The 20,545-nt window shown below is 42.8% G+C and overlaps 1 protein-coding gene across 4 annotated transcripts in view; it reads right to left on the bottom strand.

Moving 5' to 3' along the window:
* The window catches only part of Pias2 (protein inhibitor of activated STAT 2), a 98,257-nt gene that overhangs the window by 3,328 nt on the left and 74,384 nt on the right, over window positions 1-20,545 (bottom strand). For 2 of the 4 annotated variants that reach the window (XM_070029210.1, XM_070029213.1), the window contains exon 14: window positions 7,254-7,548. The exons of 1 other annotated variant lie outside the window; for it this stretch is intronic. In XM_070029210.1, coding sequence (XP_069885311.1) covers window positions 7,351-7,548 — 198 coding nt within the window. In that variant the 3' untranslated portion in view covers window positions 7,254-7,350. Of the gene's footprint in view, window positions 1-7,253; window positions 7,549-8,582; window positions 8,602-20,545 lie in introns of those variants that run through there. One more of the 4 variants, XM_070029214.1, reaches the window with a different exon arrangement.

Raw genomic sequence — 20,545 nt, 5'->3', positions numbered from 1 at the left:
GGCCCATGCACATAGTCCCACCTCAGGACCTAATGGGTCTCTACAACAGACTTCCTTTGTGCTTAGGATGGTATTCATGAAGATAGGTTATTACATGTGACTATATTATGATCAACATATCAGCCCAGACTCATTTATCCTTGAAGCAGAACTGGAGCTCATGGGTGACATTTCTGTGCACAAGTCATCCATAATCTCATAAAGGCATGTCCTTGGCCACCTTGGATCATGGAGCATAGATTTGTTGGGTTGCTTGGTGAGACTCCACCTCTACTTCTGGAGACAACCAACTATTGTTTTGAAGGTCCGTGTGTCAATTAGGAGCTTCTGACTACAGGAAGAGGAACTATGGAGGAATTCATTATTGTCTCACACATGAGGAAGTCTGGGGGACAAGGGTCACACATGAGCTCCTCAGTAATCCTAGGACCCAGGGTCTTTCCACCTCTGGAATGGCTTGTTCCTCAGGGAGCTGGCCTCATGGTGACTTCAGCAGTAACTAGGACAGCAGTAAAAGAGAGAAGGAGATGGGAAGACTGAGTGGGGGAGATACTGACTCTGATTCTCCTCCAATCTGGGACCAACAACAATCACCCAAGGAAAGCTGAGCACTTTCTTGCTTCAGCTTGGATGAGACAATAGGGCTATATTGTCACCATTGGCTCAGTTTACCTCCCCAGGTGCTAGGAGAAGTACAGATACCATAGGCTGCTACACAGATGGCAGGGGAATGGGTGTTGGGAGTATAACTAATGTCCATGTCAGGAGAATCACATTATACACCATCTTTCCCTCTTTCTTCCCTTTGGTGGAACCCTGGTGTTGTGATGAAGAGTGCAGAGAAATAAGAGGGTGGGGAGACCTGTACCTCCAGCATCCTAGAACCATGCCCATCTCCAAACACACACATGTGTATACACATATATACACCCATATGCTAGACCATGACTATAACCACCAAGCTTATAGTAAAAGAAGCCAGGTAACAAGTATGGAACCAACTTTGACTTTTTTGTTTAATGCCTTCATGTTTAGCACAAAACTGTGACATGCTGAAGGAGGTAGCTAGCAGGGCCCCTAGAGACTGACAAAGGACAGGAGAGATACCTATCCCTTCTGACTTTCTCACATGTAAGCTAGCTCTGCAAGTGTGACTATGTCAGGATCAAATGTCAGAGCCTTTTGTAACTAAAGGCACTATATAGTCCCTAAGGTAACAACATGTTCTTATTTTTTTAATTTTATTTTTTGGTAACACTGGGGTTTAAACTTAGAACTTCATATTTGCTAGGCATACACTCTATCACTTGAGGCACAGCCTCAACTCTTCTTAGTTATTTTTCAAGTAGGGTTTCCATGTTTTTCTCTGGTCAGTCTAGACCACAATCCTATTTATATTTCCTTCATAGCTGGGATGATAGATGTACACCACTATGCTCAACTTTTTGCAAGTGCTGATCTCGAACTTCAATCCTATCCATCTCCATGACCCAAGCAGCTGAGATTACAGGCATGAACCACACCGCACACATCCCATAAGCCTCATTCTTTACTATGACCTTGGACAGGGGCTGAAATTTCACAAATGTTGAGGCTCAACCAACCCATGGCATTGGTCAGGTACCCAAAGTAGTATCCTCTTCCCCACCAATACTTGTCCTACACTGTCATCCAGCATGACACTCCAATGTCCTAAATGAAGCTCAGTCCATGGCTGTCCCTCTGCGACCAATACCTTCCTACCTCGAGTCTCACCATCTCAGCTCTTTAATGCAGGTCCAGAGCTAACCTAGGAAAGAGAACAGTAGAGCCGAAATAAGCCTGAATGCTAGGGCTGGCATTGACTGGTCATCTGAATAAGGACTGATTAGCTTTGGACTTATTTGAACTTTGGAACTTTACCTGTCTTCAGATGCTTAAACATAACCTTTAATGTCATCTGCATAGATGCAAATGAGAGCTGCATAAGTGAACTTCAAGAATACATTAGGACTCAATAACTATATGCTACAAAGTTCTTCTCTTCCTTTTTAACCTTTGTAAAACATATAACATATGTTCAACAAAGTGCATAAATCACAGCATACAGCTCTCCATGAATTATCAGGGAGTAAAGCCACCCATGTAAAGAAAATAAGGAAAGAAAAGAAAGAAACCCAGCAGCTCCTGGAGCCCCATCCCCGTCTCCTCCCAGTTTCTGGTGCCATCTTGAATCCTTTTCTCCTCTTCCCCATACTCTTCAGGCCTGATCCATCCCTCGATGCACCTGATCCCCACCAGGGCTGCTTTCCAGAGGCTGCCTATAGTCTGGTATAATAGGAAAGTCATATACGCTGGAGCCAAGGTCCCCAAGATCTGCCATTCAGCTCAGTAGCTTTCTAGCTTTGGGGATCAGAGTAAGGCAGGCCACCTCCTCAATAGCACTCAGTACTATCCTGAGTCTCTGCACCCTTTTGGATGCCTCCCACAGGACCTGGGCTTGGCAGGAGCTCTGCATGTGGCAGCTCATGTTCAATCACTGGAGTGTCACAATGGCCTCTGTGTGGGCCTCTCACCCTGCATGGGCACACTCACCGTGTCCACTGTGTCGTCCACAGAGATGCCACAACTCACCTAGCATCACATGGTAGTCATGGCAAAGTGGAGGCTGTCACTGGGCTCTGAGACTTATCCACATGATCCAAGTTGCCAAGATAGAGACAGAGGGATTCAGATCTACCCACGGTCCTCTAGCTGTCCCCATGCTGGTTTGGGGCTAGGCTGCCTGGTTCTTTAGAAGATTCACCATCATCCTCACTACTATTTATCTGAGCACCCCCGAGATGCTTCCTAAATAAGGACACAAATGCCAACCTTACGACACTTGCTAATAAAAACCGAGTATCTCAGCAGGATTGGGTTCCAGTGAGGCCTAATAATAGCTGCAGACATGCATGAGGACACAGCTGGGAATGCAAAGGGTGTGCAGGACCCTTCAGGACCAGATGGAAGGTTGAGACAGCCAGGGCCAAAGGCAGGGTCTTCAATCAGTACTGGTGGCAGCCAGGCCTAGAGCTACAAGTGGGCACCTGGCAGGCGCTGGAGGGCAGTGAGCCAGCCCCATCCTGGCTACGGTAGCAAAGCCAAGGCAGTTCATGTCATTGCCCAGTAAATATTACCAGATAATCACCCTGAAATAGGCACTCAGTAAAATGGGTATGTGTAGTTTGGGAGTTGAACGTTCCTTACCTCTTCCCAAGGAGTTCAGGTATTTAGATGCAGGTTAAGTCCTTCCTTAGATACATAGATTGACAAACAGATAACCCTGGAGAAGAGGCCTGGGGCCATGGCTTCCTTGAGGGGTTGGCTGACAGAAGGGAGGCACATTACTGCATCTGGTGTCCCCTCCAGCAGCCTCTCCTCCTCAGCTGCCTCCACTTCCTGGCTCCCCTTGGCCTAGCTCCCTGTCTGCTCTATGGAGGTTGACAAACACACACAGCCACACTGAGGGCTCGCTGTGGGGTGGGCCTGTCCAGCTCCCTTGCATCAGTTCATCCGATGGGCACAGTCTTGTGAGACGGATCTCACCCTACACATGGGGAAATGAAGGCACGAAAGCTTACATGTAATTTGGCCAAGATGACCCAGTGGGTAAGGGCTAGAAATGTGATCTGAACATAGAACCTATGTGCTTCTGCTTTAGTCAGGGTTTGGCCCACCCTGCAGATACTGTTGCCCTGCATCCCTGGGCATTTTCACAGGCCTGGGTCATCCCAGGGCCTGGGGTGGCATCAGTATGCTGATCTGGATGACCCCCTGCAGGGCTCTACCTATGCACTCAGAGTCTATGCTGTGGTCCTATGCTTTCCTCTACCTCCCTTCTAAGGGTTTGAACATTCTAGAGGTTCTATTCACCTGGAAGCCAGCCTCACTGGTTTCCTCTTCCTCTGAGCCTATCAGTGGCTTCCTGGCCCTGGCCAGACCTAGGGGTTGTAGGATAGAGAAGCTAGCATGGTAATACAGCATAGTATGCACTGTAGAATCACACTGAGAGATCTGTTAATCTTCCTAGTTTTGTCCCCTTGGATAAGTTTCTTAGCCACTCTGAATCTCCATTTCTTCATTCATGAAATATGCCAATAAAATAAACTGCTGATGCCTAGCTTCTTGGGATGCTGAGGACAGAAGGAATGCAGTTCAAGACCAGCCCCGGCAAAATGTTGAGACTCTCCTCTCCACCCCTAGCTGGGCATAGTGATGTGTACCTGTTACTCTAGCCTCATTGAAGTCTGAGATCAGGAGGATTATGTTTCTAGGCCAGACTGAAAAATCCCCAAGAGTTGACCTCAATGGAAGAAGTTGGGCATGGTAGTCACTTAACATCTCAGCTATGATAGGAAGCCTAAAATAGGTCTAGGAACAAGGTAAGACCATATGTCAAAAATAGCCAGCACTAAAAAGGGCTAGAGATACCTAGCAAGTGCTAGGACATGAGTTCAAATCCCAGAACCATCAAAAAAACCCCAAAAACAAAATCTACCATCCAGAGGGTAGTAGAAGCTGGCTACACAGAAGGAGTTTAGGAACTGTTAGCACCAAACTCACATCGTGTCAAGGCAAATCTGAAATCTTAAAATCAAGGCTTCTACCTCCTAAAATCACCCTTCCTGTTTTCTATTTTAAAAGACTTTCTTCTCTGCTGTATTTGTCCAGCCCAATCTGAAGTCTCCATTCTCCAGTGAATGGCTGCCTCCTGGCTTTCTGCCTCTATTACTTTGTACAGACCTCATGGCAATCACTTTACTGACATTATAATATATCTACAGTTTCATCACACTGTCTACTGATGTTTGGATTTGATTCAGTAGCATAAAACAGATTACCTGAAATAACAGTTCTTACACTTATGAGAGCTTATTTCAAATAAAACAAATCCAGAGGTAGTGAGCCCAGGGATTCTGCGTTGACTGAGTCTGCCAGGGACCCTGGCTCTTCCACTCTTCCTGTCTGACATTTGTTAGCACACTGACTTGTCCAATATGACTGCATGAGCTCCAGCTACAACGTCTACATTCCAGCCAGTATAACAAGGATGTAAAAGCTCTTTGCTAAAAAGCATTGACTCTTCACTGCACCCTGCAGATACCCAATGGATAGCTAAAAGCAGATTTGCTTCTGCTCTAAATCTGTCTCTTCTGCCTTACAACTGTGTAGCAGAGGGCTGCTCAATTCAGAACATAGACATGTTAATCATTTAAGTAGTATCTGTGTAAAAACTGGTAAAATGAGGTTGAATTGCCCTAAATTCACCTAATCTCTTATCTCTACTTACAGTTGAAGGCACTCACCGAAGAATAACTAAGTAGCTCAGTGGTAAAGCACTTGCCTAGCATGCACATGCCTCTGAGTTTGATCCTAAGCACTATGGGTGGGTGTATGTATGGACTAGTGAGCATCCTATGTCAGATCCCTAGAGAAGCACTTTGAAGTCTCCTGTTGTTGCCTAAACCTGCAGTCATCTTGGATTCCAGGAACAACATGCCTTGCAGGCAGATTACTCATGATGAGACTGCTCCCCTCAAGAGCTGGGGCTCACTCCAGTTCAACATGATGAAAACTATGTTGCTCTAGCAAGTGGTGACAGTGATGAGGACCACCTCCAGCCACCTTGCAAAACCAGAACTGAGAAAATGATCCGCCAGACCAAGACTTGTTTTACATACCTCCAGTCCTGTCCCAATTCTCCCTGCATTTAAAGCTAAAGCTCACGTCAGAACCTGGAAACTGGAGCAAGGTGCTTGTTCTGCTTCATCTTCCCCATATGGCTAAATTGATTAAGTTCTTTTCCTGCCTTTCCACCATTGCTTTTCCATTTGATTTCTGGGACGAGTGGCCAGACTTAGTTTGTTGAGAGACCCACAACAAAGTCCTTTGGCCTAGGACTCCGATAACACCACCACAATAGAGGAAAGATGAAAAGTCCCCCACCATCTCTCCTCCTCCGTAGGAACCTCCACATCCAATGCCTCCTTGTATATCTCACTGGCCAGAACTCAGTCACATAGCCACACCTAGTTTCTGCTCCCTTGCAGACCCAAATAAATGAAGAAAAAGCAGAGGTCAGTCCTACTGATGCACCTGCCTAGTCAATCCACAGCTAGGATGACTATGTCACCCACCTCTGCCCCCAATGTGGTCCCCAGTGCTGGAGAAAAATCACACATTTGTGTGGGCAGGCATCTCTGCAGTACCCCTCACCACCCCCCCCCACACCGGACAAATCCTTGATCTTGTGTTTGGCCTTTAGACTTCTTGTTGTCCTTGCAAGCTCCATCTACACTAAAGGCAAGAACAGCCCCTTTCCCTGACAAGCCCCACAGCCATGCTCAGCACAGGGCTGAGCATGCATTTAGCAGAACTGAACCCATGAACTAAAGCACTAAGAACAGCTTAATTTACACATTCTCCCATGAGTACCTGAGCAACACTCCCAATCCTTTCATTGTTTTGGGGACAGTCTTGCTAATTTTGCCCTCTCTCCTGAGCTTAGTCTTTCTGCCTCTCCTCGGAGTAGCTGGGATTATGGTGTCACCATGCCTAGCCAGAATTGTATTTAAACCTCCTTCCAAAGAAGAAGGTAGCTACAGGAAAATGGGGGCTTGAGCAGGTTGGCTTGGAGTATTTCAAGGACGGTGGCTCCTCAACCCCAGAAATCCTCTGATCCTTCCTTAGAGGAGATAACACTTGGACAGATGTCATTTCTCCCTGAAGCTCAGCATCGAGCGGCCCGTGGCCCTGCCACTGTGACACGCCATCATCACACTCTGTGCATAGGCACTTGGCACCAGGCAGGCACACAGCCTATCTCAGAATGGAGAAAATCACTCTGCAGAGATTGTCAGTATTCCCAGAGCTCTGTATTCTTACAGAAACATCCTCATTACAGTGCTATTCATGTGAAACCACCTGGGGCAGGGTCCCCCATTATTTGGTAAACAGAGGAGAAGGGAGAACAGAACTGGCATCCAAACCCTACCCAAGCCTCCTGCACAGGACTTCTGGTCCCTGGCCCACTGAAAGGACTCGGGGGGGTGGGGGGGGAGCCATTCTCAGATTCCATACTGAATCCCAAGTCCCAGAGGCCTCCTTTCTCCTCACTCCTACCAGAGCTAATGAGGGCTTGGGTTAGAAAATCACTCAGAAGCTCTGGGGTTCCTACTTTGTGTGAAAAAATCAGACTTGGAAGTTGCTATAAAAAGGAACAAGAAAGCAGATGTGTCTTTTTGTCTTTATGTTCCCTGTTTCATTTATCACACATGTAACAGCTACTCATTTTCACATTTTCCTGTCATTTCCTCCCTCCAACATGAATTACTTAAAATAATAATGCCTCTCAGGGTCAGCCTGACAGCCATGTGCATCAGGCAGTTGATCCAGAGTATGGATGAGCCCCAGCGAAGCCTCCATGTCCTGCCCACTGTCAGCCGGCCAGCAGCAGTCACAGGTGATGCTGGGAGGGCAGGTATGGGGACTCTTCCTGGACAGAGGTGGATACTGCCGAAGACAAGCCTGGTTAGTAGAGAGAAGAATGCAGGTCAGCTGATATGGAGACAGCATCTGACCAGAGATAGGATCTAGATTTTACTCAACATAGTCAACATGCTGGGTGGCAATGGTTATATTACTTTCAGTCTCTGGGCCTCAGATGCCTCAAATGCTGCAGAGGTTACAATTTTGTTGACATATCACATCACCCCAAGCCCATCAGGGTTCATTTACTCTTCATGTTATATGTCCAGTGGGTTTCTGGCAAATGTATACTGTCCTGCATCCAACAGTAATTATAGGATCATGTCACACAACTACCATAAGAATCCTCTGCACTCTGCCTCTTCCTCCCACTAATACCTGCCCCCCCCCCCAGCAGCCATTGTCCTTTTTACTGTCTCCATAGTTTTGGTCTTTTCCCGAATGTCATATATTCGGAATCCCACCCTATGCAGCTTTTGAAGTTTAGCTTCTTTCCATTAGTAATGCCTTTTTGTGGTTTGATAGCTCATTAAAATTTTTTTAAATGCTGAATAGTACTCCATCATCTGAATGTACCACCATTCATCCACTGACCTCTTGAAGGACATCTTGATTGCAATCAAGTTTTAGCAATTTACAAGTAAAGCTGTTATTAAATATCCATAGGCAGGTTTTGTGCGGTTAAGTTTTTAATTCATTTGGATAAACACTGAGGAGCATGACTGGTGAGTCATGTGATAGGAATATGTTTACAACTATATGTGTGTAGTGTGGGGGGTGAGTATGAGTCCTGGGGCTTGAACTCAGGACCTAACGCTGTCCCTGAGCTCTTGTGCTCAACACTAGCACTTTACCACTTGAACCACTGCTCCACTTCTGGCTCTTTAGGTAGTTAACTGGATGTAAAAGTCTCCTTCCCAGGCTGGCTTCAAACTGTGATCCTCAGATCTCAGCCTCCTGAGTAGCTGAATTACAGGCACAAGCCACCACTGCAGCCAGCTGGGAGTATCTTTACTTTTGAAAGGAACTGCCAAATTGTCCTCCAAAGCAGCCATATCATCTTGCATACCTACCAGCAATGAACATCCTCACCTGCATTTGGCATTGAGACAGAAGAGAGGGAGAGATGGAGAGGGAAAAGGAGAAAGGGAAGAGGGAACAGGGTGGAAAGGAACAAGTGAAAGAGGAAGAGAGAGAGAGAAAAAGAGAGAGCTGTATTAAGAGTCAGTAGAGTTGGGTGTGGTTGAGAAGCTATCATATCCTATACTCATATACTCATACCTATAATTGGAGATACTCAGGAGGCCAGAGGAAGAAGGATTGTAGTTTGAGGCAATTAAAAAAATTGGGGCTGTAACTCAAGTGGCAGAATACCTGTCTATCGAGTGTGAGGTCCTACGTCAAACCCCAATATCACACACAAAATGATAAATTAGAGTTTTCAGAGTAAGACAGATTTAACAAGCAGTCAGTATGAAAACAGCATTAATTACAGTCACTGAGAAAAGCGGCTTGATATTTCTAGCAAATTATCATGCATAATACATACTAAGTCCAAATTTTTCAGGGTTCCTTTCAAATCAGAGGTTTTAATGGCAGTACTTAAGGAGACAGGCCATATTACCCATTTACTTGGGCCAGTCCTCTTACCCGACTCATAAAGATTTTACTTGAAAAAGTGTCACCAAAGACAAGGAAAAGACAATGGGGATCAGGAACAAGGAGGGATATGATTTGTAGGCCACTGACATGCATAAGTTAATCTGTATGATTAAATCTGCTGTGATTGTATTCAATTATACCTTTTTCTCTAACTCTGAAAAGGAAGCACAATTAGACATGAAAACACATTATAAAACCACAATATGTAGCATGACTCTTGAATGGATAACTAATGAAACAGAACAGAACACATGCAATCAGATCAAAGTACAGACAAGAATTTGGTTCAAATAAAGAGGTGGCTCATTGTTGAAATCTCTAGACTCCCTTTAGTTCCAGTTTTGAGAATCATTCTTAAAGTTATTAATTTAAGCTTTTGTTCTTATTTATTTATTTATTTATTTATTTACTGTCAGTCATGGGGCCTGAACTCTGGGCCTGGGTGCTGTCCCTCAGCTCTTCAGCTCAAGGCTAGCACTCTACCACTTGAGCCACAGTGTCACTTCTAGCTTTTTCTGCTTTTGTGGTGCTGAGGAATCGAACTCAGGGCCTTATGCATACGAGGGAAACACTCTACCACTGAGCCACCTTCCCAGCCCCATCTTTTTCTTTTAATAGTTATAAATCATTTGGCAAAGTCAATGGCTTTACAAGCAAATATAAATTACTGGTTTCATTTAGGAAAAAGTAGGGAGTCTAACTAGACTGAAAAATATTTGAAAATGTAACCAAAGCATCACCTCTGGGGCAGGCCAACTGGTTTATTAGATACATTTAACAGAAAGAAAAAAGGAAAATAGTTGCTCTAAATTATGAGAGACAAATGAGAAATCTCTTAAATTCTTCGAGGAGGGAGGTTCCAAATGGGGGCTTTGTCTTATCTATGGTTATGGTTTTTCTCCAAGCTAAAGGAACATTCACTTGTACTTAAATCATTTGGGACAGCTGGACTATAGGCTCAGGGCTCCTGATGTTTTCATGCTCTCATGGCCCACAGAGTTCAGAATCTGCATCCCTCCCCACTGTGGATAGTGGATGCTGAAAAGTGCAGTAAATTTTTCACACAAGTCAAAAGCTGCTTGTATACCATAAAGCAGAATGCTCATAAGCAAGAAGCATCCCTGATGCAAAGCCTGAGTTTGAGGGTTGTCAATGCCTGATTCTCCTCCAAAATGTAGCCCTTCCCAAAAGGACAGGCAGATGCTGATTTTGAATGTCCACCCACTCCACCAAAAAACTAAAAACAAAACTTTCCTTGCTGTTTGGTGATATATACTTGTAATCCTAGCACTTTGGAGGTGGAGACAAGAGGATCTCAAGTTCCTGGCCAATTTGTGCTAGACAGTAAGCCCCTACCTCAACCACAATAAACACAAACAAAAACCTCAATACCACTTAGTTGCTCTTATCACATTACAAGCCACCTTTTCAGTTTATTCTATAGCCTATTTTATAATACACTCAAATTTTCTACACTTTACATATACCAATCAATTTTAAACATGGTTTATTTTAAAATACAAGCACTTCATGTTTATTTTTATTCATTATTTCACATCAGTCTTTTTGGCTATCTTTACCTGAGTGGCTTTTAATATCCAGTTTGGACTTACCTACTTTAAAAAGTAGAAACTAGCCAAGGGCTGGTGGCTCATGCCTATAATCTTAGCTACTCAGGAGGCTAGATTAGTAAGTTTGAGGTGCAAAGCCAACCGAGGAGAAAAACACTCAAGACTCTATCTCCAACCGCAAAATGTTGTACTGGATGTGTGGATCAGGCAGTAGAGCATCAGCCTTGAGTTAAAAAAAAAGCCAGTGAGGCCCAGATTTCAAGCTCTGGTAATGGCAAATAAGCAAACAAATAAAAGCAGTTAGAGCAAATTTTTTTTTTTTGCCGGTCATGGGGCCTGAACTCTGGGCCTGGGCACTGTCCCTCAGCTCTTCAGCTCAAGGCTAGTGCTCTACCACTGGAGCCACAGCACCACTTCCGGCTTTTTCTGTTTATGTGGTGCTGAAGAATCGAACCCAGGGCCTCATGCTTGCAAGGCAAGCACTCTACCACTGAGCTACCTTCCCAGCCCCAATTAGAGCAAATTTTGTTAATTTCACTCTTGCTTATAATTTTTTATTGTTGTTGTTGGTTGTAGAGCCTGAACTCTGGGTCTGGGCACTGTCCCTCAGCTCTACAGCTCAAGGCTAGCACTCTACCACTTGAGCTACAGCACCACTTTCGGCTTTTTCTGCTTATGTGGTGCTGAGGAATCGAACCCAGGGCTTCATGCATGCAAGGCAAGCACTCTACCACTTAGCCACCTTCTCATTGCTTACAAATTTCTGTACAAACTGATCCACATATGCAGAATGAACTTAGATATGAGTTTTATAAAACTCATTCCCAGTAATAAGGTTCCTGATTGACTTTTTTATCAGTTATCTCCCAATTTGCTCTCTCATCCAAAGTGATCCTCAGTAATAGCTCAATATGAAGATCTAGGCTCAAATAATCAGGAAGGTGCTGAAGATTTAAGTTCTACCAGGACCAAGAATGCTTTTGTCTTTACCCCATCCAGTACCCAGAGCAGACAGAAAATGAAGTTTCACTAATTGAGAGAGGTCTTGCTTCTCTACTCCCACAGCCAAGAGGCTCTGGGGCTGGAAGTCTCAGGTATTGGGCCTCGGCTTCTGTGGCCTTTACTTAGTTGTCTTCATCTCAATGGGGAGCACCATTCCTCTATCCTATATTTTACCAGACATCCAGCAATATTCCCTCAAAGGACTTAGGGCAGGCTGAGGGCAGCTAAGGCCCAGGCAGCTTCACAATTTAACAAGAACTCCCCATGCTGGGCACCTGCTGCATAGACAACTAGATTGGAGTTGAGCAGTTTGGGTGGTAGAGCTTCAGTGTTCCTGTGCACTACTTTTGGATTCAAAGTTTCTATTGCACTAGGATTCTCTTGCCTAGATTGAAATCTCTGGGATGATTAACCTTCTGGGGTGGGCAGTGACTAAGCTTCAGAGAGTTGCAATGTCCCAGGGTTCATTCCCCTTCTCATTCATTCCAACTATGTATCAAAGGCATCCCACTTAGCAGGCATTATGGTTGTTAACCTTGGCTGTAATTTAGAATTGCGAGGGGAGCTTTTAAAACATGCCCATGTCTGGGTACCTCACCTTCTAGAAAACTGATTCATTAGTTTGAGGTGAGGCTCAGTCACAAGTTAATTTTCCAAAGCTCCCCAGATGACTGATGTGCACTCCAGGCTGGGAACCACAGGTCAGTTTGCCTAGATGAAATGGATATGGATGTAGTAATAGAGACTTCACACCATCCTTCAGAGCCCCACCACCTCAGCCTTACACATTTGGTTATGGCTACTCCTGAAGGTACCAGGATGTGATGTGAAAGGTCTTGGGTGGAAAGTTTGGAGTCTGACTCTTGGCCAAGAGTGTGTGGCTAGGGTTTCTCTGTAGAAGAGGAGAGGAGAAATATTTCCACCTTGCTCATATGCATAGGATATAACTTTTTTGGAGAAAAGAAGTTAGATAAAAAGCATATTAGACTGGGTGCCAGTGGCTCATGCTTGTAATCCTAGCTACCAAGGAAGCTGAGATCCGAGGATCACAATTCAAAGCCAGCCCAGGAAGGAAAGTACATGAGTCTCTTATCTAAAATTAACAACCAAAAGAGCCAGAAGTAGAAGGATAGCTCAAGTGATAACCAGCCTTGATAAAAAAAAAAGCTAAGGAACATCACTCAGGCCCCAAGTTCAAGCCCCAGTACTGGCACAAAAAGCAAAAAGCACTTTAATATACTTCATTAATACCCCAATGCAAACAATATGTTTTAGTATCTTTGATTTTTTCTTGGGTTGCAACACTTTTACCTCTAAGCTGAGTAGAACTTCAAAATTAAAAATTGTTACTAGTTACACAATTAGTAGACTATAGTAAGTTTATTATATGTAAAATATATCCAGTAAGAAAATATTTCAATTAGCAGTTTGAGCCCAGGTTTATTTTAGGGCTTCAAACTGTGATTTCTTAACACATGCTAGCTAGCAAATACTCTGATGCACTGGGTTTAATAATTTTATCAGTCTGCATTGCTTCACTACTTATTTTTCTATTTCAGTCCTCATGAAAGGGTAAAGATAACAGGTTTAATTAAGGGCTTGGAAAATAAAAGCCATTTATTACAACCTGAGACTTAATAATCAGTTAATTTCTGACCACTTATATAAGTTATACAGTGGAATAGCTCTTTAAAAATGTTAGGTATTTCTCTAATTACATGTATTTTATTTCTCAAAAATGACCAACTCATATAAATTGTGGTATATGTACATAGTGAATTTTCTTTCGCAGCAAAGAAAAATGAGCTTCTATCTTCTGCAGGAAAATGACAGAACTGAAGATTGTTATTAACATAATCACTTGAGTAGACTGTATTAAGTGATTAAACCAATCCCCCCAAAGGTAAGTATCATGATTTTTTCCCATGCATGAAGTTTAGAATGAGCTATGAAATTGAAAAGATGACAACTAGGGATATGGGATAGGAAGAAGAAAAGTGGAGTTGGGAAGGAAGGAAAGGGTCAGAAAAAGTAATAGAGGTTGTGAATACAATCTTGAAGAACACTATGCATACTTATCTAAAATGTAATAAAAAGAACACTTGTTTGGGCAGGATAAAAAAAATGACCAACCCCAAAGGATCATTTTAAGCCACATTTTACACAAGAGGAAACTGACCATGGTGCAATGCCAAAATCACAATTGACAAGACACAGATTTTGAACCTAGGCAACCTAGCCTTCTGGTATTGCTAACCACTACCACTCGGTCTCATGAGACTGCATGAGGCAACTTAATTTCATTGAAGTGAGGGGGAAAATCTGTTTCAGATCTGCTTCTTCCAGAAACCTCATCTTAAACACAGAACACTTGCCTGTATTTGTAGTTCTGTCAATATAAGAGAATGTCCCTCAGCTGGGACGCATGTTAACCAATCCTGTTTAAGTCTGCCACCAATAATTTCAGGTATTTTCCATTCTAATCCACTCAACAAACACTGAATCCCTGTCAGTGCTCTGAAGTTAGTGCAAGGGAAGCAAGGTCTTTTCTTCCCAAGAACTTCCTAGTAGTGACAGAGGTTAGCTGTCTGTGCTGGCCAGCAGGTCAGGGATCAATGCTGCAGTGTTTCTAAAGGTGGCTCTTAGCCTTGACTACATATTACAAACACTTGGGAGATTATTTTTTTTTCCGGTCTGGTTGGGGGGCCTGAACTCTGGGCCTGGGCGCTGTCCCTCAGCTCTTCAGCTCAAGGCTAATGCTCTACCACTTGAGCCAAAGCACCACTTCCGGTTTTTTTCTTTTTGCTTATGTGGTGCTGAGGAATTGAACCCAGGGCCTCATGCATGCAAGGCAAGCGCTCTACCACTGAGCCACCTTCTCAGCCCAAGGGATTTTTTTTTTAAAGGTCACCAACCAGAATAAACTAGAACCTTTTGGACATTTCCTTAAGACTCCTAAAGCAGTGCTAGATCCTTGTGAACTTGCAGGAAACCAACCCAATTCTACTCAGCCCTCTAAAGGATTCTATCAAACCCAAGTTTGAGCACTGACTCAACCTTCAACCAGAGGAAACTGCTCTGCAGAGTTGCTAAGCATACAACCAAATGTGAAGAATGGACTGAAGGCTTCCGTCATTTGGCAAAGCTTTTTTTTTTTTTTGTCCATCGTGGGGCTTGAACTCTGGGCCTGGGTGCTGTCCCTGTGCTCTTCAGCTTAAGGAGAGTGCTCTACCACTTGAGCTACAGCACCACTTCAGCCTCCTGAGTAGCTATGATTACAGGCGTGAGCCACTAGCACCCAGCTATTTGGCAACTCATGAGTGCCAGCAATGTGCTGCTCAAAATGCCAGGGACCCAGAAAGGCCATAGTGAAGCCCTTCTTGCATGAGCTAAGACTGGGACATCAATCCAATAAATAAGCAGATGTCTGACAAACACAATACAGAGAAATTGGTGTAAGGGGAGAAAGTGGTACATGGGAGGCTCTTTCAGACTGGGTTCTCAGAAGACAGTTATACTGGAAATGGATGCTTGTCTCACAAAGCAGAATGTAAGTGGAGCACATGGTCCAGAATAAAGACCGTATTGCCCAGGCTTATTTGCAGCACCCAGCCATGACAAAAATGAGGACAAGGGACATGCTCTAATGTCAGCAACCAAAAGGAGGCTGGGTTCCTTAAGGCTGTAGGGCCTTATACATGTTTAGGCCATTGGTATCTTGGGTGGTCTTCATATTTGTGGTGGAAACCAAAACTAATTGTCTTAATGTCAGTCTTAAAGGAAGCAAACCATGCAGGTATCCGGAGGAAAAAACAGCAAGAGCAAAAGTCCTGGAAGTGGGGCTGTGCTCAGAGTAGTTGAGAAATAAGGAAGCTAGGATACTTGGAGGGAGCTGAGGCAGCAAGGGGTGGGAGTGGTTCTGATCATAAAGTTTTACTTTTAAGCTTATTGTTAGTTCACACATACAAAAATGTGCATAAGCATATATATACATATATACATATATACATATATATATATATATATATATATATATATATTAAATAAAGCAAGCATCTCTATTACCATCCTTGGGCTTAATGAGGGCAAAGCTGCAAGGACCTCAAAGGCTTCCTGTAGTGCATTCCTGTACTGACTTTGTGATAATCAAGTCACATCACCAGTTCAGCTGTTTGCTATATGATCCCACAGATAAAGTCCCTTGTGCTCCACACCGTTGGTCTGTTCAATGCTATTGAATTTTAATTAAAAGTGAGTGATCTGTGCCTGAAAGGGCCTGGTTAAGATGGCAAAACTTGTAAGGTCACCTAATTATGTGTTTTTTATCTCCCTAAACACTAGGAAAGATTTTTACAGCCAGGCGCCAGTGGCTGACGCCTGTAATCCTAGCTACTCAGGAGGTTGAAATCTGAGGATCACAATTCAAAGCCAGCTTGGGCAGGAAGGTCTGAGACTCTTATCTCCAATTAACCACCAGAAAACCAGAAGTGGTGCTGTAGCTCAAGTGGTAGAGTGCTCGTTTTGAGCTGAAGTTCAGGGACAGTTCCCAGGTTGAGTTCAAGCCCCATGACTGACCTCTCCCCCCTCCCCAAATTACATATGTGGGAACTCCAGATGCCTCTTTTGTGATTTGCCTTAATACTGGCAGTCTAATCTGCAGGGGGGGGAAATCTACTTTTTCCCCTGTATTCTATGCTTGCATATTATGAGTGCAGCAAGTATCTCTTCACAACATATATTCTCTCACTCTTGGCATCTCTGGATGGTTGGACATTGTTAATCTTAATGACATACCTTACCAAATGTTTCTGTAGTTGCTCAATTACCAAGATTACTGTATTGCACTCCTTTATTGTTAATGGAATGTGAATTCCATTAGCTGATTTCTGTTCAACTGTCACCAAATCATATGGCTAAATTCAACTAATTATTTGCTATCCTTTTTGAACACTCCTAATTGAGTCCGCCAGAATCTCATCTAATTTTTGTAACTGTAACTTTTGTAAACTGCAATGTTTATAACTTTTCTTTTTCATGCTTTCCTTGTTCCATTGGGTTTCAAGGGTATTTGAATTGTAAAATGAGCTATGGAATTTGGGGGAGTTTTCTTTTCTTTATGCTCATGAATGGTTTGTTATATAAAAAATGGAGTTATTCCTTTTGAATGTTAAACTCACTGAAGGCAACTAAGCCTGGATTTTTCCTTGCAACTGAAGTTGTTCAATCATGTTAATTTCCTTAAGTGATTATGAAACAATTTAGATTTTTCAGTCTCTTAAAACTTGTATTGGGTAAATGTCATTTTGCTATTGCTATTTACCCACCTACATTTTTGCCTTTGTTCACATAAAGGTTTATATAGTATCACTATCATCTGTTATTTATTAATAGTATTTACTGTTTTTCTTTGTGTATGTGTGCCAGTATTTTGGCTTGAACTCCAGGCAGTATACACACATTTTGCTTTTATCTGGTACTCTACAACTGGAGTTATGTCTCTAATTCTGGCTTTTCACTGGTTAATTGAAGTACTCTCAAATTTGTTTGCAAGCATGAAAAACAATGAGAGAGAAGTATGTAAATAGCAGACTGAAAGTCCTAGCTAATGCAGTAAGACAAGAAAAGGTATTCAGACAGGGAGAGAAATAAAACTGTCTTTCCTTGCAAATGATATAATCATCATCTATGCAGAAAGAAGAGACCAAAAATTGTCCTGGAACGAATATGTGGAACTAATATGTTGGCAGGATACAAGATGAACATAAAGAAGCCCATGGCTTTCTTACATAGCAGCAACAGATACTGGAATTTGTAACAATGTTCCCTCAGCCCCATATTTACATAAGCACCTAAGGGAGGTGAATGGAATTAGAAAGAAATTTAACCAAGAATGTATAGGACCTATAAAGGGAAAAATATAAAACTCCCAATGAGAGAAAAATAAAAGGATAAATTCCATGTTCACAGACGTCACTTCTTGCCAATTGGATCTATACAACCAATACAACTCTACTAAAAATCCAACAAATTGTTTTGTTATTGTTACTATATAGGCAAAAGAGAATGGCCAACATGAGATTAAAGAAGCGAGTGGGAAAACAGACTCTACTCAAACTTTAAGACTTACTATGAAGTTATATTAAGAACAGTGTAGCTGGGTGCTGGTGGCTCACACCTAGCTACTCAGGAGGCTGAGATCTAAGGATTCTGGTTCAAAGCCAGCCTGGGCAGAACAGTCTCACAGGGACTCCAACTAACCACTCAAAAACTGTAAGGGTGCTGTGTTCAAGCTGTAGAATGCTAATCTTGAGCACAAAGAGGCTCAGGGATAGTTCCAAGGCCAAGTTCAAGGCCCACAACTGACACACACACACACACACACATGTGCTATGGTGAAACAGATCAATGGAGCCCAGTGGTGTGTGTCACACACACACACACACACACACACACACACACACACACACACACACACACACACACACACACACACATTCACCTTGATAAACAGGAAAAAAAAATCCGATGACTCACACCTGTAATCCTAGTTACTTGAGAGGCTGAGGATCACGGTTCAAAGCCAACCGGGGCCGGGAAGTCCATGAGACTCTTATCTCCAATAAACCACTAGAAAACCTGAAGTGGTGCTGTGGCTCAAGAAGTACAGCCCAGGGACAGTATCCAGGCCAGAGTTCAAGCTCCATGACAAATAAATAAATAAATCCTAAACTTGCCAAGAGATTTATAGCTTTCCTTATGAACTATTTGCTCATTACCTAGGCTCCTTTTAATCATAAAGACAATATTGTACATCAGCTCACATTTTCATAGTCTATTATTCTTTGTAATCCATTTAGTAAAAAGAAAATTGAAAGCTAGTTGACAATGGGGAAAAAAGGGAGTAAGGCATGTACTATATATGCTATGGCATGGATGATTCTTCAAATCCTAGGCAAAATGAGAACAGTCACAAAGACAACACAGCCTGTGATTCAATACTTGGAACTGCCACATGTAGAGACAGAAAGTATTCTAGTGGCCATTTAGTGCTGGGAAATAAGGTATGATTATCTGGGGAAATAGAGAGTGAGGGATTTTTAGGCTACTGTAGCTCATCTGAGCATGTGGGCATGACTTACAGGACATGAGGTTAACTTGTTCCAGTTCCAAAGACCTGAGACCAATAATGATTTGGGTCACGTTTGCTACTCTTATGAATAAATTATATCTACAATTATATTGTATAACTCAGTATGATATATTCGACCCATTTAAGGAATTCCCCCAGTACATGATCTAGATTCTCCTCAACTTTTATACATAGTGTAACTTTACAAGGGATTAAACATTCAATTTTACTGTTAATCTGCTTATACATTTACCATCTCTACCATGCACAGTCCTACCAACCCTTCATGGACAACTTGCATCTGGAGTCTGCTGTGAGACTTTTCTGCCCAAGCTGGCTTTGAACCAGAAGATTGCACTGCCTTTACCCCACCTCCATACACGATTTACCACTGCAAACACGTACATCCTCTTACTTTTCTCTGTTGGTAGACATCTGCTGTTCAGGTAATAAATTTTCAACAGGCATTAATTTTCCACTTAGCACACTTCAAATGGAAATGATTATCCATCTTTTCTTCAGTCACAAATATTTATTGATCATCTACTATGTTAGGCTCTAAAATGCAAGTGAAATGTTATCTGCTATCACACCTGCCCTCATGGAGCTTACAGTCTAGAAGACAAGATACAGTAAATTAATACATAAAATCATTGGTGTGGTGAAAAGACCACACAAGATATAAAGTGGGTGATAATGAAAGAAGACGTAGAAATTAGGAAACATCTGTGGGTATAGTTTGGTGATACAGCATATGTCAATAGACTGGGGTTTAATCCCCAGCAACAAAAATGACAAAAAATAAAAATAAAACAGGATATGGAAGGACTTTCGAGAGTAGTGAAAAGCTGGATTAAAAGCCAACTTCTCACTTGGACTGTCACTTACCCTCCCAGAATGTTTCCACATTTGTAAAATGGAGATAAGCACATTAAACTTGACAACACTCATTACTGTTAATGGTCAAGAAACTCTTCAATGCCTCTCCACTGTTTGACAAGACCTCTTCCTTGAGAGGCATTCAGACAAAGGCATCACAAGAAGGTGAAAAAACAGCAACTAGCACCTCTTGAAATACACAGCACTCACTGAGAGCGGCAAGGCATTGCAAGATCTCAGGTTACAGCCACGTTTGTTACTGAAAAGCAGTGAAGAGGTAACAAGACTGAGATGTAACTAGGCATGGCTCAGGAAGGCATGAACAGGCCACTGGAAGTGACAAGAGTACATATCATGAAGGCAGGTAAAGGTTAAAGAGTGATAAAGGAGGCTTGCACATCTTAAATTAATGCAGGAAATCCAGGGAGAATTCTCAGTCATTTCCCTAACCTAAATGACTGACCACTCTGTCTCCATTCTCTGTAGTATATTATCAATATGATGATCAATAGCAGCTTATCATCTCAGGCTAACAAACAGACCCTGCCCTTACTGTCTCTGTTGAATCACATAGTTTTGAGCCTTCTTTTAAAAGTGCTCATTTTCACTCCTTCCTGATTACTGGTCATGATCTGAAAGTGTCATAATCATCTGCATTTCCAAACCAAGACTGGTATCACTTTAGTCATTGTTGTTAAGTCAGAAGTCTTGCAATAGGTGTGGGGCAGACCTCCCACACCCACTGTTTCATCATGTCCCACATAGGGTACAACTTGCCTTTAAAAGACTGCTC

Source organism: Dipodomys merriami, unplaced genomic scaffold, assembly GCF_024711535.1.
Source record: "Dipodomys merriami isolate MVZ:Mamm:240054 unplaced genomic scaffold, mDipMer1.0.p SCAF_2, whole genome shotgun sequence".
NCBI classification, from domain to species: Eukaryota; Metazoa; Chordata; class Mammalia; order Rodentia; family Heteromyidae; genus Dipodomys; species Dipodomys merriami.
Note: the sequence above shows the minus strand (reverse complement) of the source record. Positions and strands in the feature narration are given on the sequence as shown.